Raw genomic sequence first — 19,909 nt, 5'->3', positions numbered from 1 at the left:
TGCTGACTGCCCGTTGTCAGTATACAATGTAATGTGACTGAGTGTGTTGTTTGCCCTTTGTCAGTATACAATGTAATGTGACTGAATGGAGTGTGCTGACTGCCTGTTGTCAGTATACAATGTAATGTGACTGAATGGAGTGTGCTGACTGCCCGTTGTCAGTATACAATGTAATGTGACTGAATGGAGTGTGCTGACTGCCCGTTGTCAGTATACAATGTAATGTGACTGAATGGAGTGTGCTGTTTGCCTGTTGTCAGTATACAATGTAATGTAACTGAGTGTGCTGACTGCCCGTTGTCAGTATACAATGTAATGTGTTTGTATGGAGTGTGCCGTCTGCCTGTTGTCAGTATACAATGTAATGTGAATGAATGCAGTGTGCTGTTTGCCTGTTGTCAGTATACAATGTAATGTGACTGAATGGAGTGTGCTGACTGCCCGTTGTCAGTATACAATGTAATGTGATTGTATGGAGTGTGCTGACTGCCTGTTGTCAGTATACAATGTAATGTGACTAAATGCAGTGTACTGTTTGCCTGTTGTCAGTATACAATGTAATGTGACTGAATGGAGTGTGCTGACTGCCTGTTGTCAGTATACAATGTAATGTGATTGTATGGAGTGTGCTGACTGCCCGTTGTCAGTATACAATGTAATGTGAACTGAATGAGTGTGTGCTGACTGCCCGTTGTCAGTATACAATGTAATGTGACTAAATGCAGTGTACTGTTTGCCTGTTGTCAGTATACAATGTAATGTGACTGAATGGAGTGTGCTGACTGCCCGTTGTCAGTATACAATGTAATGTGACTGAATGAAGTGTACTGTTTGCCTGTTGTCAGTATGTGACTGAATGGAGTGTGCCGACTGCCCGTTGTCAGTATACAATGTAATGTGACTGAATGGAGTGTGCTGACTGCCCGTTGTCAGTATACAATGTAATGTGACTGAATGGAGTGTGCTGACTGCCCGTTGTCAGTATACAATGTAATGTGATTGTATGGAGTGTGCTGACTGCCTGTTGTCAGTATACAATGTAATGTGACTGTATGGAGTGTGCTGACTGCCCGTTGTCAGTATACAATGTAATGTGATTGTATGGAGTGTGCTGACTGCCCGTTGTCAGTATACAATGTAATGTGATTGTATGGAGTGTGCTGACTGCCTGTTGTCAGTATGTGACTAAATGCAGTGTACTCTTTGGTGTTGTTAACAGTATGCTTCAGTGAGATAGCACTATAAAATGGACAAGAATTTTCACTATCACAAGGAGATAGAAACCAAACATATTGCAGTCTCACAAAACATGCAAGCAACACATCACTTACAGGGTAGGCAGTTATAACTTAAATGACTTGGCTCCAAAAAAGGTCAGACTGAAGTCAAAACTTCAAAAAGTTTTTCTTCGTAAGATGTAATTTAAGTGACCATATTTGATTTAAGTCAGTTTTTGTGGTATCAACTGGTTTTTCTTTTGTATTCTGGCTTTCTCCTCCTCCAAAACCTGACAAAATTTTGATGATACTGGCTGTTAGCAGGACATCAAGCAAAAATAAAGATACCAGTTTTCTTCATTCTGATCGGAAATTCATGAATTTCTAAGACCAAGTAATTGAAAGAAATATTTTTGGCATTAAATTATTATGAACCAAGAGGCCAATGAATATCAGTTATTAGTCTTTGGAATAGATATTGACCTTCTGAAAGAAACCTTTTACATTTTGACCATTGAAAATGACATTTTCCATATATCCAATTAAGAATAACTAGTATCTATCAATAAGCAGTTAAGTTTTACCTACAAAGAGTTATCTTCTCTTGGGAGCAGAAATTGATTGTTACATTATACTTTGGGTGCAAAGGAGAAGACAACTCTACAGCAAAATGAAAAGACTGGCAAAAGGAAGCTGAATTTTGATTATCATATTATTCCAACATTAGTTACAGTATGTGTAAGTTAGATGGTCCATACTCTATAGCAGTTTTCATGTATGTATGCAAGTTTTAAATGTCTGCCTGCAACATTATTACATAATGAAATGGCACCAGTTCTATTATACAGATGTAAGCACTAAAATAGTTCCCAGACGGTAGATGAGCTACTCCAGGTCCTGTAGGTTGATTGTTGATCCGGTCACAAACTCCACTGTTTGTAAAGTATGCTCACTAATATCACTACCGGATGTATCATTGAGGGAAGAAAGATCAGATCCTAAGGCAGTTTCTTCAGAGTACAGATCTGGCGTGGGAGGGTCGTCCTGGTGACATAGAATATTTACATTAAAATAAAGACAATAATGAAGAGACATAATCAAACCTCATGAAAGCAATCTGATTAAAATACAGATCCTTATTACCATGGGCCTTAACGGTCATCTGACTCATGGCACAAAACAACAAAGTCACAGTATAAAGTATTGGTTAACGATTAATATAAACAATACAAGGAACTCCTTAGTTGAATGTGTAAGTTTCTGAAAAAGGTAAATGTCATTTGTTGAACAAACTTGGTAGCCCTTCATCCAAATATGGTCGAAAACCCATTCAAGGATTAATATAAGGAGGAGTCAGATTTTAAAGCCAAATTTCAGCAAAGCTCCCATTTTGGACCTCGGTCATACTATCCCCATGGGTCTTACCTCGGTCCTTTATAAAATATGATTGTCCTTACCTAAAGTTCCCCCTTCTGAATCAATTAAAACCACTATAGACCAATTTTCATTGAGATCGGAGACTGAAACCTTAAAACAGGAAGTGGGCCAGCGGCCATCTTGGAATACCAAAATCTTTACGAAAATGTTTGCATGTTGTTCGGCATCAATTAAAACCCCTATATACCAATTTTCATTGAGATCGGAGACTGAAACCTTAAAACAGGAAGTGGGCCAGCGGCCATCTTGGAATACCAAAATCTTTACGAAAATGTTTGCATGTTGTTCAGCATCAATTAAAACCCCTATAGACAAATTTTCATTGAGATCGGAGACTGAAACCTTAAAACAGGAAGTGGGCCAGTGACCATCTTGGAATACCAAAATCTTTACGAAAATGTTTGCATGTTGTTCGGCATCAATTAAAACCCCTATAGACCAATTTTCATTGAGATCGGAGACTGAAGCCTTAAAACAGGAAGTGGGCCAGCGGCCATCTTGGAATACCAAAATCTTTACGAAAATGTTTGCATGTTGTTCGGCATCAATTAAAACCCCTATAGACCAATTTTCATTGAGATCGGAGACTGAATCCTTAAAACAGGAAGTGGGCCAGCGGCCATCTTGGAATACCAAAATCTTTACGAAAATGTTTGCATGTTGTTCGGCATCAATTAAAACCCCTATAGGACCAATTTTTATTGAGATCGAGACTGAAACCTTAAAACAGGAAGTGAGCCAGCTAAAATTAAGAAAATTTGCCCTTTTGGGGCCCCACCCCTCAGTTCCTAGGGTTCAGACCAGACTCATTTATATAAAATATAATTGTGTTTCCCCAATGATGCTTCACACCAAATATGGATAAAGTAGGATTTTAAAGCTAAAATTAAGAAAATTTCCCCATTTGGGGCCCCACCCCTCAGCCCCTAGGGGTCGGACCAGGCTCATTTGTAATATGATTGTCCTTCCCCAATGATGTTTCACAACAAATATGGATGAAATCCATCCAAGGATGAAGGAGGAGTAGGATTTTAAAGCTAAAATTAAGAAAATTTGCCCATTTGGGGCCCCACCCCTCAGCGCCTAGGGGTTGGACAACGCTCATTTACATCAAATATGATTATCCTTCCCCAATAATGTTTTACACTAAATATAGATGAAATCCATCCAAGGATGAAGGAGGAGTAGGATTTTAAAGCTAAAATTAAGAAAATTTGCCCTTTGGGGGCCCCACCCCTCAGCCCCTAGGGGTTGGACCACGCTCATTTATATAAAATATGATTGTCCGTCCCAAATAATGTTTCACACCAAATATGGATGAAATCCATCCAAGGATGAAGGAGAAGTAGGATTTTAAAGCTAAAATTAAGAAAATTTGCCTTTTTGGGGCCCTACCCCTCAGCCCCTAGGGGTCGGACCAGGCTCATTTATATAAAATATGATTGTCCTTCCCAAATGATGTTTCACACCAAATATGGATGAAATCCATCCAAGGATGAAGGAGGAGTAGGATTTTAAAGCTAAAATTAAGAAAATTTGCCCTTTTGGGGCCCACCCCTCAGCCCCTAGGGGTCGGACCAGGCTCATTTATATAAAATATGATTGTCCTTCCCCAATGATGTTTCAAACCAAATATGGATGAAATCCATCCAAGGATGAAGGAGGAGTAGGATTTTAAAGCTAAAATTAAGAAAATTTGCCCTTTTGTGGCCCCGCCCCTCTGACCCTAGGGGTTGGACCAGGCTCATTTATATAAAATATGATTGTCCTTCCCTAATGAAGTTTCACACCAAATATGGATGAAATCCATCCAAGGATGAAGGAGGAGTAGGATTTTAAAGCTAAAATTAAGAAAATTTGCCCTTTTGAGGCCCTGCCCCTCTGACCCTAGGGGTTGGACCACGCTCATTTATATAAAATATGATTGTCCTTCCCCAATGAAGTTTCACACCAAATATGGATGAAATCCATCCAAGGATGAAGGGGGAGTAGGATTTTAAAGCTTAAAATAAGAAAATTTGCCCTTTTGGTGCCCCACCCCTCAGCCCCTAGGGGTCGGACAGGCTCATTTATATAAAATATGATTGTCCTTCCCTAATGATGCTTCAAACCAAATATGGATGAAATCCATCAAAGGATGAAGGAGGAGTAGGCTTTTGTATAAATAGTCTTACGCACGACGCACGGCGGACGGCGCACGACGACGGACGAAACACGATGACAATAGGTCATCCTGACCTCATGAAAGCAATCTGATTAAAATACAGATCCTTATTACCACTACGTTTGATATGAGCATCTGACAATATCCCATTAGGGGTCACGTCAGGATGACCTTTGGAAATGGCCAATCAAATTGGCACTGCCATAATCTTGACTGGGGACGAACTAGTTTGAAAAGGCTGTCCGAATTATTTTCGTGTACGTAGTCATCTCGCCCTAAAAGCACAACAATGCTCAATGTGTTTGCTTACTTGGACGAAATGGCGTTAACAATTGACGTAGAAATGTGTAGAACATGTATTTGATCTGGAGTACACGTGGTAAAAGGTCATCCGAACGTGACCCCATATCGGATATTGTCAGATCCTATATTGAACGGAGTGGTTATTAGGATCTGTATTTAAATAAGATTGTCATGAAAGATGAGGGTAAGATATTATTTACATATTCTTCTCTTACAAAAAACATTTGGTAGCTGGTGGGCTTTTTTATACCTCAAAAATTTAGAGAAAGATCATTTTGTAACAGGTTTGTTCAATATTTTTTAACATTTTCTGTTCATTTACAATAGATAATCAAACATATTGTGTTTATCATTCATTATAACCATCTTACAGGAAAATTTATGCGGAATGAAAATTAATTTGTTATAACCATTGTAATAATATGCGTTATTACTGTAATGTAAACCACCTAATTTTTGTGGCGATTTGATTTCACGTGTTCTGCCCACTTTTAAAGGTTCTACTTTACTAGTGTTGGAAACTATTTCATGGAAATTTATTTTTGCAATTTTTAATTGGCTTGGAAATAAATGAAATTTAAAGATGATCCACTGATGACAGAGAATAAACGATGTGTATCATTTGAACAATAACTTATGTATAACCATGTTTATATGTATCTAATTAACACAAAAATGCATATGAAATAATTCGTTGAACTTTTGGTGCATGCACAATCAGTACTTAACTTCATATAGGACATAGTGCGACTGAATTTTTTCAGGATGCAATTATCATTTTTAATATCTCTATCTTGAAATAAAATTAGAAACTCATACTTTTCAATGGTGGTAATGGTATAAAGTTATTAATAAGTAACTTTTGTAACTGAAGAAAAATACTAATTCATCTACTCCTGCTTTTGATAGTGAAAAATACCATTTGTCAGCGGCGGAGCATCTTTAATTGCATGTGAAAATCAGTTGTTTACAATTGTGCAATGTTAGCTATTCCAAATTTGCATATTACAGAGTTATCTGCACTTGCTGGTAGGTATTGATTGTGACGTCATGTGTTTGCGAGTGTAACATCATACTTTTCAGAGAAAACGACCTGAATTGCCCTCATGAAACAATGACGTAACAATCGTTACCTACCCGCAAGGGAGCTAACTCTGTAATATGTACAGACAGAATACTTACTTGTAACAGTTGTGTTTGTACGTATAAAACACCTGTCTCAGGGTCACGGAAAGTAATTCCCCGAGATGTCATGCTGTTAGATGAGGGGTAGGACACAGTGGAAGTTGGCACATTGACATTACTCTGTTGCTGTTGTTGATCATTTGCTGTATCTGAAAATCAGTAAAATAGTGTTGTTTGGTCAAATTATCTTTGTTTCTTGTGTATTCTTTCATAAATTTTTTTTTTAACAAAGATCAATTTTGCAAAGGACTAGAAAAGTGGCATTAGTCAGAAAGGGCACTTAGCTGCAGTAAAGGACAAGTGACTCTTAACACTCCTATATAGAAATTTTCAAAGAAATCAAACAATTTTTAAATCATGACCCCTTTTTGGGACCACTAAAGCTACGACTATCGTAATCAATGGTCAAAAACCCACCTGTATACCAGTTATGCGGTCATCTCAGATTTCTTCGGAAAATTACAAAAAAACAAACCCTATTACACATGTTCATACTATCAGCTATATGACCATGAACAATTGGCTTTATCGCTTTTGAGGAAATATCCAGAAGATAACTAGGATGGACAACCAGACACACAGCGCTTACTAATTTCACAATCCTGACAGTAACGGCAAGGGGTGCAAGTATTTGGATTATGAAGGGCCCACACTAATTCACTGCAATGGTGAATTGTTTATATATCAATACCTTCCTAGCAAGACCAATCAACAACAAAAAGTTTTTACATGATAACAATGCTTTACCATCAAAAATGTGTATTAAACACATAGTCACAGTGGAAGTTTACCTTGGAATGAAGATTGCTCCACTCCTACTGACAATACTTTTTCCCGGAGTAGTTGACGTCGTTTCCGTGCTCTGTCACTCAAAAGGTGGTTGCTACGGAAATCAGTTCTGGCTGATCCACTAGTATTCTCCTGTAGGACCCGACCAGCTAATGTTTCTGCTTCTGAAGTTAGATAATGCCATTTTTATGATGTAGGCTTGAAAATGTATGTGGGTAGATAAAATCTATATCTACTTAAATCATTATCATTCATTAAGGTATGAAAAATATCCAAATATGTCAATCTGTAATACTCAGTAAGATTTATAAATATTGCTAGCAGTATTTTAGTTTGTCATCATCAACAATGTCAGCATTTAAGGTCTGATGAATGATTATCTATGTCAATGTCCTGTCAATTGACGGCTCACCACCTGTCAATCAAACTGCCCAGGAACCATGTCCACATGACTTAACATTTTGTATTGTTGTGTTACAACATTTGCTTTGACATTGATGTGTGAATTGTCAATTGACAGTACATTAGTAAATGACATAGATAATCATGCATCAGACCTTAACAAGCTGTGAGCATGAGGCATGGTTACAAACCATATGATGATTGGTCTATGGCGGCCTACAACAATCAAAATCCGGTATTTGTGCTATTTATTTCAGAGTCCTATGACCAGCTTGCTTATTGACTATGTTGGCCCCTAACAGATTCCCAGCAGTGTTTAGACTTACCAGATGTGATGGCAGATTCCTAGCAGTGTTAAGACTTACCAGATGTGATGGCTATGTGTATTTTGGGGGGACTCTCCTGATTTTGTTCAGATGATGTAGTTGGCTGATCTACAGAGGACAAAATCTGGTTCAAAACAGCAGGACTGATCTGCTGCATAGTCTCGGACTCATCTTCCGCATTAGATACAGTGGCAGCTGTGAATATCAAAGGATCCATCATTCTCATTTCCCCATCTTACATACCTTATAGTACTTCCAAATTTAACTTAGAAATATACCAATTTTGTTTACAGTCTCCACTTAATCATACTTGCTGTTTGGTAACATTTGCATTAAAAAAAAGATATAGCAATTAAACAATAACTGCAACAAATAATAAAAGCTGCATTTAATTATGTTATTACATCTGATTTCAACTTTCCGATCAGAGTAACTAGAAATTGAAGACATAAATGTACTCGCTTTCATAAATCGAAAGGATTCTGGACAAGAAATAAAAGTAGTAATTACTTGTAATATATGCCCCAATATTCCCACTTTGTGGAGGGGCATAATTAACGTGTATAACAAATAATGCCATTTGTATGGCAGATCTTACTTGTGGTGATGAATTCGGATGGATCAATGAGTATTGTGTTAGGAGATTCAAGGCTGTTACTGGGGGTTGTAGTACTGACAGATGACACTGAAACAGATACAATAATTATATGACAACAAACATGGGGTGTTTGTTAAACCTATCAGTGATTTCATGGGAATTCAAATAAATGATAGTTTTACTAATGTATCAATGAATTGGATCCAATAATGTCATCTTTGATGAGTTATCTCCCTTTACCAACATTTGACATTTACATGTCCCTTGTTACCATCAGAGACTGTAATGGCACAATTGTGTTAGATCCATCCAAGAAAGATACTTTCACAAATATTTTGATTCATATACACACTGGATTATACCAGATACAAATCTGTATCCCCACCCATTTCCTGAAAAAAATTCCATACCAGCAATGGCTGTTTGAGCCTCCGCCATTTCTTCCTCTGTCTGAAAGCCCCCTATGAGAAGTGAGGTGAAGTCCATTTGAGACACGTCACTGTTTGCTGAAATGTGTTGTTTTACAATGTGTTGACGGAGCGTGACCTTGTTGGAATATTTCTTCTGACATCCATCCATGGGGCAGTGATAAATGATTTTCACTGTCGACTGTTCATGTTTTTTCATGTGGACATATAGACTGCTTTTAGCAGTGAACTTAACTGTGCATCCTGGAAAGTTGAAATGATGGAAATATTACACAAATCTGCATTTTTAGATGAACAGTATCCATTATGGTATAACCTAGAACAGTATTTCTAATTTCCTGATAAACCTTGTAGGATTCTTTGGCAAATGTTTATATTATTATTACTAGTCTATTACTAAATCTATGATGACAGATGATGCATTTTATCATCATGCGCTGCACAAGAAATTATGTAGCCACATGATCAAAGATAGCAGATTTTTTCACGGACTTCTATGCATATTTTTTTATCTATTTATTATCTCTCATATGTATCAGATTATCATTAAATGTATTGTATAGAAACCTGTGATATATATCTAAAGGTACTGTATAACACCAAATATTTGTGGGTACTTTCTTGATTTGGAACTTTAAAATCATTTTGTGGGTAAAAATATTTGTGGTTAGCTGATGTCAAAGTTCTCTTTATAATGTATAAAACACATTTCTTTGTTAGTTTATCCACAAAAACAACACATATTTCTATATAACCAATATTTCATGTAATACCATATCAATGAGAAAACCTGATATGATGGATACATACCTTCTACGGGACAAACGTAGGGCTTCTCTCCCGAATGTGTCATCATATGACCTTTGAGATGCTCTGCTCGCATGAAGCCTTTATTACACTGATCACACACAAACTTCCTCAGGCCTGTGTGCTTGGCCTGGTGACGCTTTAGCTTACTAGCTGTAGCAAATGCCCAGCCACATCCCTACAATCAGATGTTGTATAGCCTGAAAAACTCTTTTTCTAGAAATTTGGCAATACTGACAATAATTTTAGTAATCAACAACAAAACTAATACCATGGTACCGGTGATCAAGGTCAACTTCATACTAAAAATAGGCTTTGGTGTTTAGTACTACAGGGGTGTACAATTCTGAAAATTTTGCACTAGCCCAAGGGCTAGTAGCATCAATTTTTCACTAGCCCTGATCAGAAGTCTACTAGCCCTATTTTTTGTTAGTTTTTATATGTGCATTTTACTCGATCTGGATTTTTTACAAACCTGTACAGAACAAGTACATGTCTAACAGTGTGTTAAATACCATTCTGCTAATAAAGATATCGCACAGATTGTTTCACAGGTACCAGGTATTCATTTAGTAAAAACATTCTTGATTCAATATTGACAAGGCAACAATGCCATCACATGCAAAATACTTCAGATTTAAAATTATGGTTCTTATTTCACTCAGATATTTCCTTTAAAACTATCAGTAGAAAAGAAAACATAATCCGTATATATCTAATAAAGTTTAACTTTGATATTAAAAGCTCAGCAGGAAATGTAAAGTGAACAATCAGTATTTATTACCTACTGTTTTCATTTTATAGGTATGATGAATTTAGTAAATAGTACAGTTCATGAAAATTCTGTAAAAAAATCTCTTTAATTGAAACTACTGTTTTACTGAACACTTACCTATTTTCCCTAATTTTCTGAGCATTGAAAAAAACCTTTATCTAGTAACATTTGCATGATACATTCGTATTTGAATCAAATAATGCCATTTTCATATAGATTTATTCCAAGAACTACACAAAATCAATTTTACAATTTACTATGAAATATTTTGTAAATGATTATTTATTAGTACTGCTGATTTTCATTTACAAGTTTTCAATATATCATAAAAATATGCGAAAGATAGATGAAAATATGCAAAAATATTGTACCTATAATTATGAAACCATTATTAAAGTTATTTTGAAAAACATTCAGTGGGTTAATTTGTGTCAACTGTGTTAACTAAAGCATACCTATGTATCTGCAAGTGTACATGACAACATTTTACCGTGTATTTTAATCACTTCAAAATGATTCGCTATCCATCTCACAGCAGTAGTACTTTTCTGAATCCAACCCTCATATACTCACATTTATAACACTAAAATGATAATGATGCTAGATAATAAAACTGTCACTTCATAATTGATGTATAATGTATAAAACACATTTCTTTGTTCGTTTATCCACAAAAACAACACATATTTCTATATAACCAATATTTCATGTAATACCATATCAATGAGAAAACCCGATATGATGGATACATACCTTCTACGGGACAAACGTAGGGCTTCTCTCCCGAATGTGTCATCATATGACCTTTGAGATGCTCTGCTCGCATGAAGCCTTTATTACACTGATCACACACAAACTTCCTCAGGCCTGTGTGCTTGGCCTGGTGACGCTTTAGCTTACTAGCTGTAGCAAATGCCCAGCCACATCCCTACAATCAGATGTTGTATAGCCTGAAAAACTCTTTTTCTAGAAATTTGGCAATACTGACAATAATTTTAGTAATCAACAACAAAACTAATACCATGGTATCGGGTGATCAAGGTCAACTTCATACTAAAAATAGACTTTGGTGTTTAGTAACTATTTTGGAATAATAATTATTGAAAGCTATGAAGCCGACATAAAGTATAAGAATTGAAAGTAATGGGACTAATGTAAACTATAAAATTAACAGACAATAAATTAATATTTTAGAGACGAGGAAGATATTTTAATTGAATAACTTAAAATATCTGAATATCTTGAAATGCCACAGCATACCTCGAACCGGCAAATATAAGGTTTTTCTCCTGTATGACTTCGCATATGCTGTTTGAGTCGACAGATCTTGTCAAACACTTTACCACATCCTTCAAACTTGCAGGTAAGGTCTTCTCGCTCCTGTGTATGAACTCTGGGGTGCGAGCCCATACAATGAGCCGAGAAGAAAGTTTTATCACATCCCTCTACAGGGCATCTGTAAAAGTTTAAAACAAGAAATGTCAATTTTAAAAAGAATCAACAGGCCTACATTCCGAGTCCTGCAATGAAGGACCCATAGAACAATGTGCATCATATAAAATGAAAATAAATCTAATACAAGAAACCCATTTGGTTCTAAATCCTCATTTACTTCAAAAATACCCATTAATAGAACAGCCAGTGCAAAACGTTTTATCACTACATTGCTTACTTGTATGTCTTCTCCATGCCACTGTGACTCTTCATATGAAGGTCCAGCTGTCTCTTGGTGGGGAATTTCTCGTTACAGCCTTCCTCTGTACAGGCCTCCACACATGGACGATCATGGAGGCGTCGGTGGGAATTTAGATTATACACAGTGGTAAACTTTTTGTCACAGCCTTCAAAATCACACTGAAAATTCAATATACCCCGTAAAGTCATTTCTTAAATTATTTCTAAGTCTTACAGCAATAAACTTCTATTTTGAAAAAAATAACATTAAATGGTAAATATGTGTTCATTCATTAGGATTTCCTTTTTCTTCTATGATATTATTAATATCATAGTGGGTTTAGTTGCTATTAACTTTTTTAGTCATAACTAACCACACAAAATTGGAAATTCATTGTACATCAAAAAATCAAAATCAGAATAACACCTGTATTGGAATACAAAATATATATCAGATGAAGATTTCTTCTATCCTTACATGCAAATTATTTCCTCAGGTGAAACACTTCAACATTAAATTTTGGGTAAAAATCTATTGGTGGATTGGTCCAACATATGTAGTTCATAATTTTGAACAAGTGAATTTTTGTGAACAAAGTATTTTTTACAGTAATTAAAAAAAAGTTCTTACAATATAATCTTTCTTCCCCTGATGAGATTCTGCATGTCGCTTCAGTTTATACAATGTTGTAAACGCCCATTCACAGCCTGGCCTTGAACACTGAAAGAAAGGGGAAAAGGTGAAAACTAAATAGGCCAAACAAAATTAATTCTTAGTTTCTCAGGCCCCGCCGCATCGACATTTACCCCCCGCACCAACGTTTTTATGCGTCATAACTTAAAAATTAAAATCGAGACCGCCGCATCGAACGCACCCCAAATTTCCATTCGAACTCGCCCGAAATTTCCATTCGAAAACGCACCCGGAAATTGGCTCCAATTTTAGTATGCACCTTTCATTTCCGGTAAAAAATGGCTGCCGATGTCAGCATTTGCTCAAAACGGAATGTTTCCTCCCAGGATTATGTATTTTCAACTGGGTTTCTTTGGATATAGTGACGATTGAGATATTTAAAAGCTGTTCTGAAAGACTGAATAAGAATTTACATTTTCTACACGTGTTTTCATTGATTTTCATGTCCTTCAAGTGAGAAAAAAATAAAATGTTATCTGCCGCATTTGTTTTCAGAGAAATAAAAAATAAAAAAATATTCCCGCCCTCCGCACTGACTTTTTAAAAAAGTGGCCTGAGAAACTAACAATTAATTTTTTTTGGCCATAGTGATTTCCATTAATTTCAGCATATCATCATCAATATTCCTTATATGATTGACTGGGTATCACATGGAGGTCAAAATAAATTTGAGATATCATGTATTACAGAGGATTCCACTTATTTGAACAACAAGTCATTTTCCAGAAGAAAACATGCAAATAAACGGAGTATTCGAATAGGCGGAGATGACATTTTGCACCTTCGCTTGACCTCACACATACATTATGTATGTATGTGAACAGGCAAATAGATATTGTTTCGTTTACTCGATAAATACGTAAATCATTTACACTTAAAACGAACAACAAGTATTTATTTTCGAAGTTGTAAATCGATTTTAATTGTTTAATAAAAAAAAATATTCCTATATTAGATTCTTGTTTACGTTAGATCGACACGTGAAGATTTGAGAAACAGCTAAATGATCGTTATCAAATGCAAAAACTAAACAGGATTGTATTTGTGTCTATAATTCTGAACCTAAATAGGTCTAATAAACAAATTAACGTACATTAGCCTGGCAAAATGAACTTATGATCGTGATTAAACTTCAAAGTGCAGATCAACTAGTAGTGTTGTTTTTACACATGTGTATGAATTCGAAAATGGCGGCAGGTGATGAAGCCATGCGTTCACTGGACCTAAATGTGTTTTGAGAATTCTCTCTGTATTGTTGATCTATACGGCAAATAGCTTGATAACATTTCAGAAATTAATGCATATTCAAGTAGCATTGAAACAACGTAGCAAGTATCTTTTGTATCCTACATACTGTACAAAACTTGCGGTAGTCATTGCACGCCGACTTTGCATGCTTTTATGTCTCGTTCAACGAGACGCTTGATTCGCACATGTCTGTCATAGTCAACAAGACTCTGGTTGAACGAGACTACTCATGAATGGCGATTGTTGTAAGGAAGCATGGTTTCTCCAACCGTTCGCGAACTAAGGTATGTTACGTTAATAAATAAACATATTTGAAAGTATGAATGCTTTAATTAGATGTTTGAGTCAGTGATTATACTAAAGTTATGATCAACCGCTGCTGATGTAAATCGCAACAGCGTCAAATACCTTTGCAGATTCATGCATAAAATAACAAGCCATACGATAACGTTAATCTGTCACCATGATGATTTCTAGTAAAAGCGAAGTATCTTGAAACATATATCGGCGAATTTTGCTAAAAATATATTGCAAAGTTGAAAAATATTCGATTTTGATTTTTAGAATTTCCCAAATATTTTATTCAAACAAGAGGCCCAGAGGGCCTGTATTGCTCACCTGGTTTTTTGTTAGTAATTATCACAAGACTTTGACAATTAGAAAAATAAGCAAAATTGACTCCCAAAGTTTAATTTTGAATCACAACCATACAATGATGCTCTTGATACCATACAAATATGCTATCAAATAACATAGGTTCAGAGACAAAGTAATTTATATGAAAGTGGTAGCCTAATTGACCTTTTTGACCTCGCATATATTGCTGTCTAAGGCCCCGGGGGTCAGCCCTATCATTTGTACAATTTCAAATCCCAACCCTATAAGGATGCTACCATTGCATTATAAGTGCTCTTCCATTCTTAGTTGCAGAGAAGAAATCGTTTATATGGAAATAGCTAAATTGACCCCACCCTTCAGGCCCCCGGGGGTCAGCCCAATCATTTGCAAAATTTTGAATCCAAACCCTATAAGGATGTAACCATTGCATTATGAGCGTAATCCCATGTTAAGTTGCAGAGAAAAAGTCATTTATATGGAAATTGACCACTTTTGACCCCGCCCCGCAGGCCCCCGGGGGTCAGCCCTATCATTTGCACAATTTGGAATCCCCACCCTATAAGGATGCTACCATTGCATTATGGGTGCTATACCATGCTTAGTTGCAGAGAAGAAGTCATTTATATGGAAATAGCCAAATTGACCCCTTTTGACCCCGCCCCTTGGGGGTCAGCCCCATCATTTGCACAATTTGGAATCCCCACCCTATAAGGATGCTACCATTGCATTATGGGTGCTATACCACGCTTACTTGCAGAGAAGAAGTCATTTTAAATGGAAAAAGCCAAATTGATCCCTTTTGACCCTGCCCCTCAAGCCCCACGGGGGGGTCAGCCCTATCATTTGCACAATTTTGAATCCCCACCCTATAAGGATGCTACCATTGCAATATGGGTGCTATACCATGCTTTAGTTTTCAGAGAAGAAGTCGTTTATATGGAAATAACCAAATTGGCCCCTTTTGACCCCGCCCCTCAGCCCCATCATTTGTACAATTTTGAATCCCCTCCCTATAAGGATGTAACCATTGCATTATGGGTGCTATCCCATGCTTGGTTTCAGAGAAGAAGTCGTTTATATGGAAATAGCCAAATTGACCCCTTTTGACCCCGCCCCTCAGGCCCCCCGGGGGTCAGCCCCATCATTTGTACAATTTTGAATCCCCACCCTATAACGATACTACCATTGCATTATGAGTGCTATCTCTTGCTTAGTTTCAGAGAAGAAGTCGTTTTTATGGAAATAGCCAAATTGACCCCATTTGACCCTGCCCCTCAGGCCCCCGGGAGGTCAGCCCCATCATTTGTACAATTTTGAATCCCCACCCTATAAGGATGCTACCATTGCATTATGGGTGCTATCTCATGCTTGGTTTCAGAGAAGAAGTCGTTTATATGGAAATAGCCAAATTGACCCCTTTTGGCCCCGCCCCTCAGGCCCCCGGGGGATCAGCCCCATCATTTGTACAATTTTAAGTTAGTAGCCCCATAAGGATGCTATGAGTCAAATTTTTGTTGAAATCCGACCAGCGGTTATGGAGAAGAAGTCGATTGTTGACGGACGCCGGACGCCGGACGCCGGATGACGGACGCTGCGGTATCCCATAAGCTCACCTCGGTCCTTCGGACCAGTGAGCTAATAACTGGAGGTCATGTAAAAGTCTATGCAAATACACGGAGTTGAAAAACAAAGATAAAGAAGGAAAAAATCGGGACCGCAGAATTTTATGCAAATAACCGAAATATTCAAATAACCGTTATTCGATTATGTGGAGTCCTCTGTATATGACAAAGTAAAATCATCAATTATCATCACTAAATGTAACTTCTTGTTTCAGGGAAAGTGCATCTTTTTTCAACATCTGATGAAGCATTTGTGGATCAAATTTTAACTCCCTATATATTATGTACATTAATATAAAAATATTGTCACACCAAACAGTTTTGAATTAATGGTATTGTCAAGTTAAATTATAAACTAGCAAAGCCTTTTAAGGACAATATAACACAATACTATTTTTTCTCTCATCAAGTTAAAAACTTGATTACTAAATTCTGAATTTTTTTCCCCCACCTTAAAAGGCCTTTCTCCCGTATGTCTCATTTGATGAACACGGAATTTGGATAATTTTTTGAAAATCTTCTCGCAGCCCTTTTCCCCACACATATAGTACTTCCTGGGGGGTCCTTGGCCTGCCATGGAAGTCATATGGACATCTGGTAGCTACAAGTAGAATAATATGTGATTTTAGTTGTGAAGTTCAGTTATAAGGTTCTCAAAATAAAATTTGAGTTATTTCTGCAGGAAAATCATGAGTCCTGGAAAATCAGTAAAATTTTGTATTAAAAAAAAATAGAAATAAATCCCATATATTTTGAATGAAGCCTATGTGCAATCATTGGTCCCAGGTGCAAATCACTCTGTTGCTCTCTTGAATATTTCCTCACTCAAATCCTTATCATTTGATTGGTTTAGCCATGGGTTGAGGCTGAAATCTTGACCAATCAAAGTTTATGATTATCTTGACCAATCTAAGTTGATGATCAAAACATGTGCATACCTATATTAATTAGTGTATAGAACGTTTTTCCAGGTCTAGTGTCACCTGTACTCCTGTAGTACAGATTGTATACATACACTAGTACAACAAAGAATATTTTACTTGTAACAGTATTACATTTTCAAACATATGTAAATTAATGCAAAAAATTGTTATCAAGATGTTCAGTCAGGAGTAACTTATATCAGAAATGTTTTGATTGGATGGCCCTTCGATTATTCAAACATGACCACAAGAAGGGATAGTTTTGATCCCTGACTTACTTGCATGCACTTTTTCATTGGCATGCATGAATGTGGCCTATGTTCCTAAGGGGAAATGAGCGACAGTGCGTTTTGCACCACGGAACGAGGATGTCAGACCAGAAAAACTGTTTAAAGTAACCTGCTGCAGATGAATCTGTGGGGCTTGTTGGATGACATTTCCACTAATAGTCCCCAGCGGCGATGACATGAGGATTCCATTCTGTAGGTTCAGCTTTTCATAGTCGGACGTAGGCAGTATCAAATAGCCTGAAAATTGACACAAAATAACAAAATGTTTTATACAGAGTCAAACTAAAATGACAATACTTCTGACATGTAGAAAACCTATGGCTTTTTTTCTATGGGATTTGATCCATATCATGATAATGTAAACATCAGTTCTAAACAACTAACTACGTTTCATTAAAATCATTAAATTGCCAGTATATTGCCATCATGTAACTTAATACTGTGTGCAGAACTTAATTTATAGCAATCATTTTTATAAATCATCAAAGCTACTTAATTGCCAAGAAAAATATTTAGCAAAATAATAATACACGAGTTTCATGATCCCAACACGGTGTGTGTATACATGTTTACTGTGTTGACAAGTCCCACCTTCCGAAGTTTATGACGCCACACAAATTATGTCAAATGACGACGTCATAATCACAGTGTGGTGCGACTATAATCTGTATTTTACCCACATTGTTGACTGTATTGAGACTTTATTAATGAATAGTTATAGTACAAAGCTCTTTTTTTTTTTATTTCTCATTTAAGTTACTAAGATGGAAGTGTTTTAGATAATAACCTGTTTGGACTGGGGCTACAACATTGGTATCAGGGATCGGCTGGGCTGCTTTGATAGGACCAGGGTCAGTAACCATGTGTTGAAGTGCGTTCGGTCGAGACAGTGGCTCCAGCGCATTCGTAGCTTGCGTCAGATCCGCAGTGTTTATATGATACAGTTGTTGACCCTGGTTCGTGTTGACTAGAATTTGGGTAGAATTAGACATTTTGTCAGTGGATATAGATATTGTCGCGAGTTTGAGATTTCCCTCAGCTGATGGAACATATGCTTCGGCTGGAGTTATTATATGCTGTTGTGGCACCGGTACCCCTGCCTCCCCAGACTTTTGTCCAACTGTACATGATGCACTCTGAGTTGACGTTTCAATATTACCTCGACTCATGACTGATGAATCAATTAATTTGTTTTTTTCATCTAACATATTTGACAATGACTGAGTTAATTGGCACTTTCCAAAATCACTTCCAATTCCTTTAAATGCTGTTCCATCCTCAATATGAACTATTTGAATAGCATCACTTTTGGGTCCAACTGACTCCTCAAACTCGATGCCCCTATCAGGCATACTTTCTAATTCCTGGGGTGTCATCAGTGTGTTATTTCTATCAGAATCTAACTGCAACCTCAGATTTTCCACATTTATCCTCTTTCCTTCTGAACCTATAGGATTTGTGAGGTCATCAAGTGCATCTCGATGTTGTGACTGAAGCATGTTTACATTTGACACGCATATTGACGGAACAGCTAAGCTGGTCGCTTGACCCTCACACATTTGCCGAGTAAAATTAAGTTCTCCATCCGATAGTGGAATGGCCGTACTGTCACTTTCAGGTAAGGCCATCGTTCCATCGTCAGGCAGTGGATCGCTATCAAACAAGTCCCCCACACTACCATCATCCTGATTGCTACTAGCAATGTCAAAATCGACCGTTTCTAAATTTCTACATCTAGATTTTAACCATTCGGCATTATTTTCAACGACAGCTCTCTCGTAACTGTCCAAGTCATCATCAGCAGACAAAAAATGCAAGTTATCTTCGGCGACATTTTTCCCGTCGATTCCGACGCCATTTTGAATGACCTGATTATCTCCTGTAGACTGTAATGCGTCCAAATCGTCATTTTTATCCCTAAAACCATCGTTTAGTCCAATGTTTACATCCAGCCGACTTTCATGTGGTATTCCATGGGGGCCGCCATGTTTTTGCCTAACCAGTCCCCCTTCAGACGACATGTTAGGGCCCCGTTCTTCACATCCATATGGGGTTCGCCATTACCGTCCAAAGCGCAAAGGACTCTGACGTCACGAGGTCATGAACCCAAAATTACCAGAGAAAACCAACCAATCAGAACACTAGAATACTTAAAGTCTGGGAACATTTAAAAAGGTTTAGGTCTAACCAAGGACGTATATGAGAAGGATAAGTCACATTGGGTTTTGGGTAAGTACAAGGCAGGAACTTTTGTGTTTGTGCACTGACCGTGACGTTGGGCGACGACTGACTTTCCTTTGATATACGCTGGCGCAGCCTTTGATGTAGCTTGCTGACCAGTGCGACGGTTATCGTCTTACTTTCTGAAGCGGGCCGTCATTTCATGAGCTGTCGTATTTTTTTAACGAA

At 37.2% G+C, this 19,909-nt stretch overlaps 1 protein-coding gene across 1 annotated transcript; it reads right to left on the bottom strand.

The window, feature by feature from the left end:
• Positions 1-691: 691 nt before the first annotated feature.
• LOC138329460 (zinc finger protein ZXDC-like) lies at positions 692-19,567 on the bottom strand. The gene is made up of 13 exons (XM_069276477.1): positions 18,288-19,567; positions 17,610-17,737; positions 16,739-16,888; positions 12,737-12,826; positions 12,104-12,285; positions 11,692-11,887; positions 11,185-11,359; positions 8,832-9,092; positions 8,422-8,508; positions 7,863-8,018; positions 7,098-7,259; positions 6,304-6,455; positions 692-2,261 (listed from the first exon to the last, which is right to left on the bottom strand). Exons 1-13 carry the CDS (start codon positions 19,519-19,521, stop codon positions 2,103-2,105), a joined length of 3,132 nt encoding a protein of 1,043 aa, XP_069132578.1. The 5' UTR covers positions 19,522-19,567; the 3' UTR covers positions 692-2,102.
• Positions 19,568-19,909: the final 342 nt, after the last annotated feature.

The sequence above is a fragment of the Argopecten irradians genome, chromosome 8, assembly GCF_041381155.1.
Source record: "Argopecten irradians isolate NY chromosome 8, Ai_NY, whole genome shotgun sequence".
NCBI classification, from domain to species: domain Eukaryota; kingdom Metazoa; phylum Mollusca; class Bivalvia; order Pectinida; family Pectinidae; genus Argopecten; species Argopecten irradians.
This window is presented reverse-complemented; position numbering and strand designations above follow the sequence as displayed.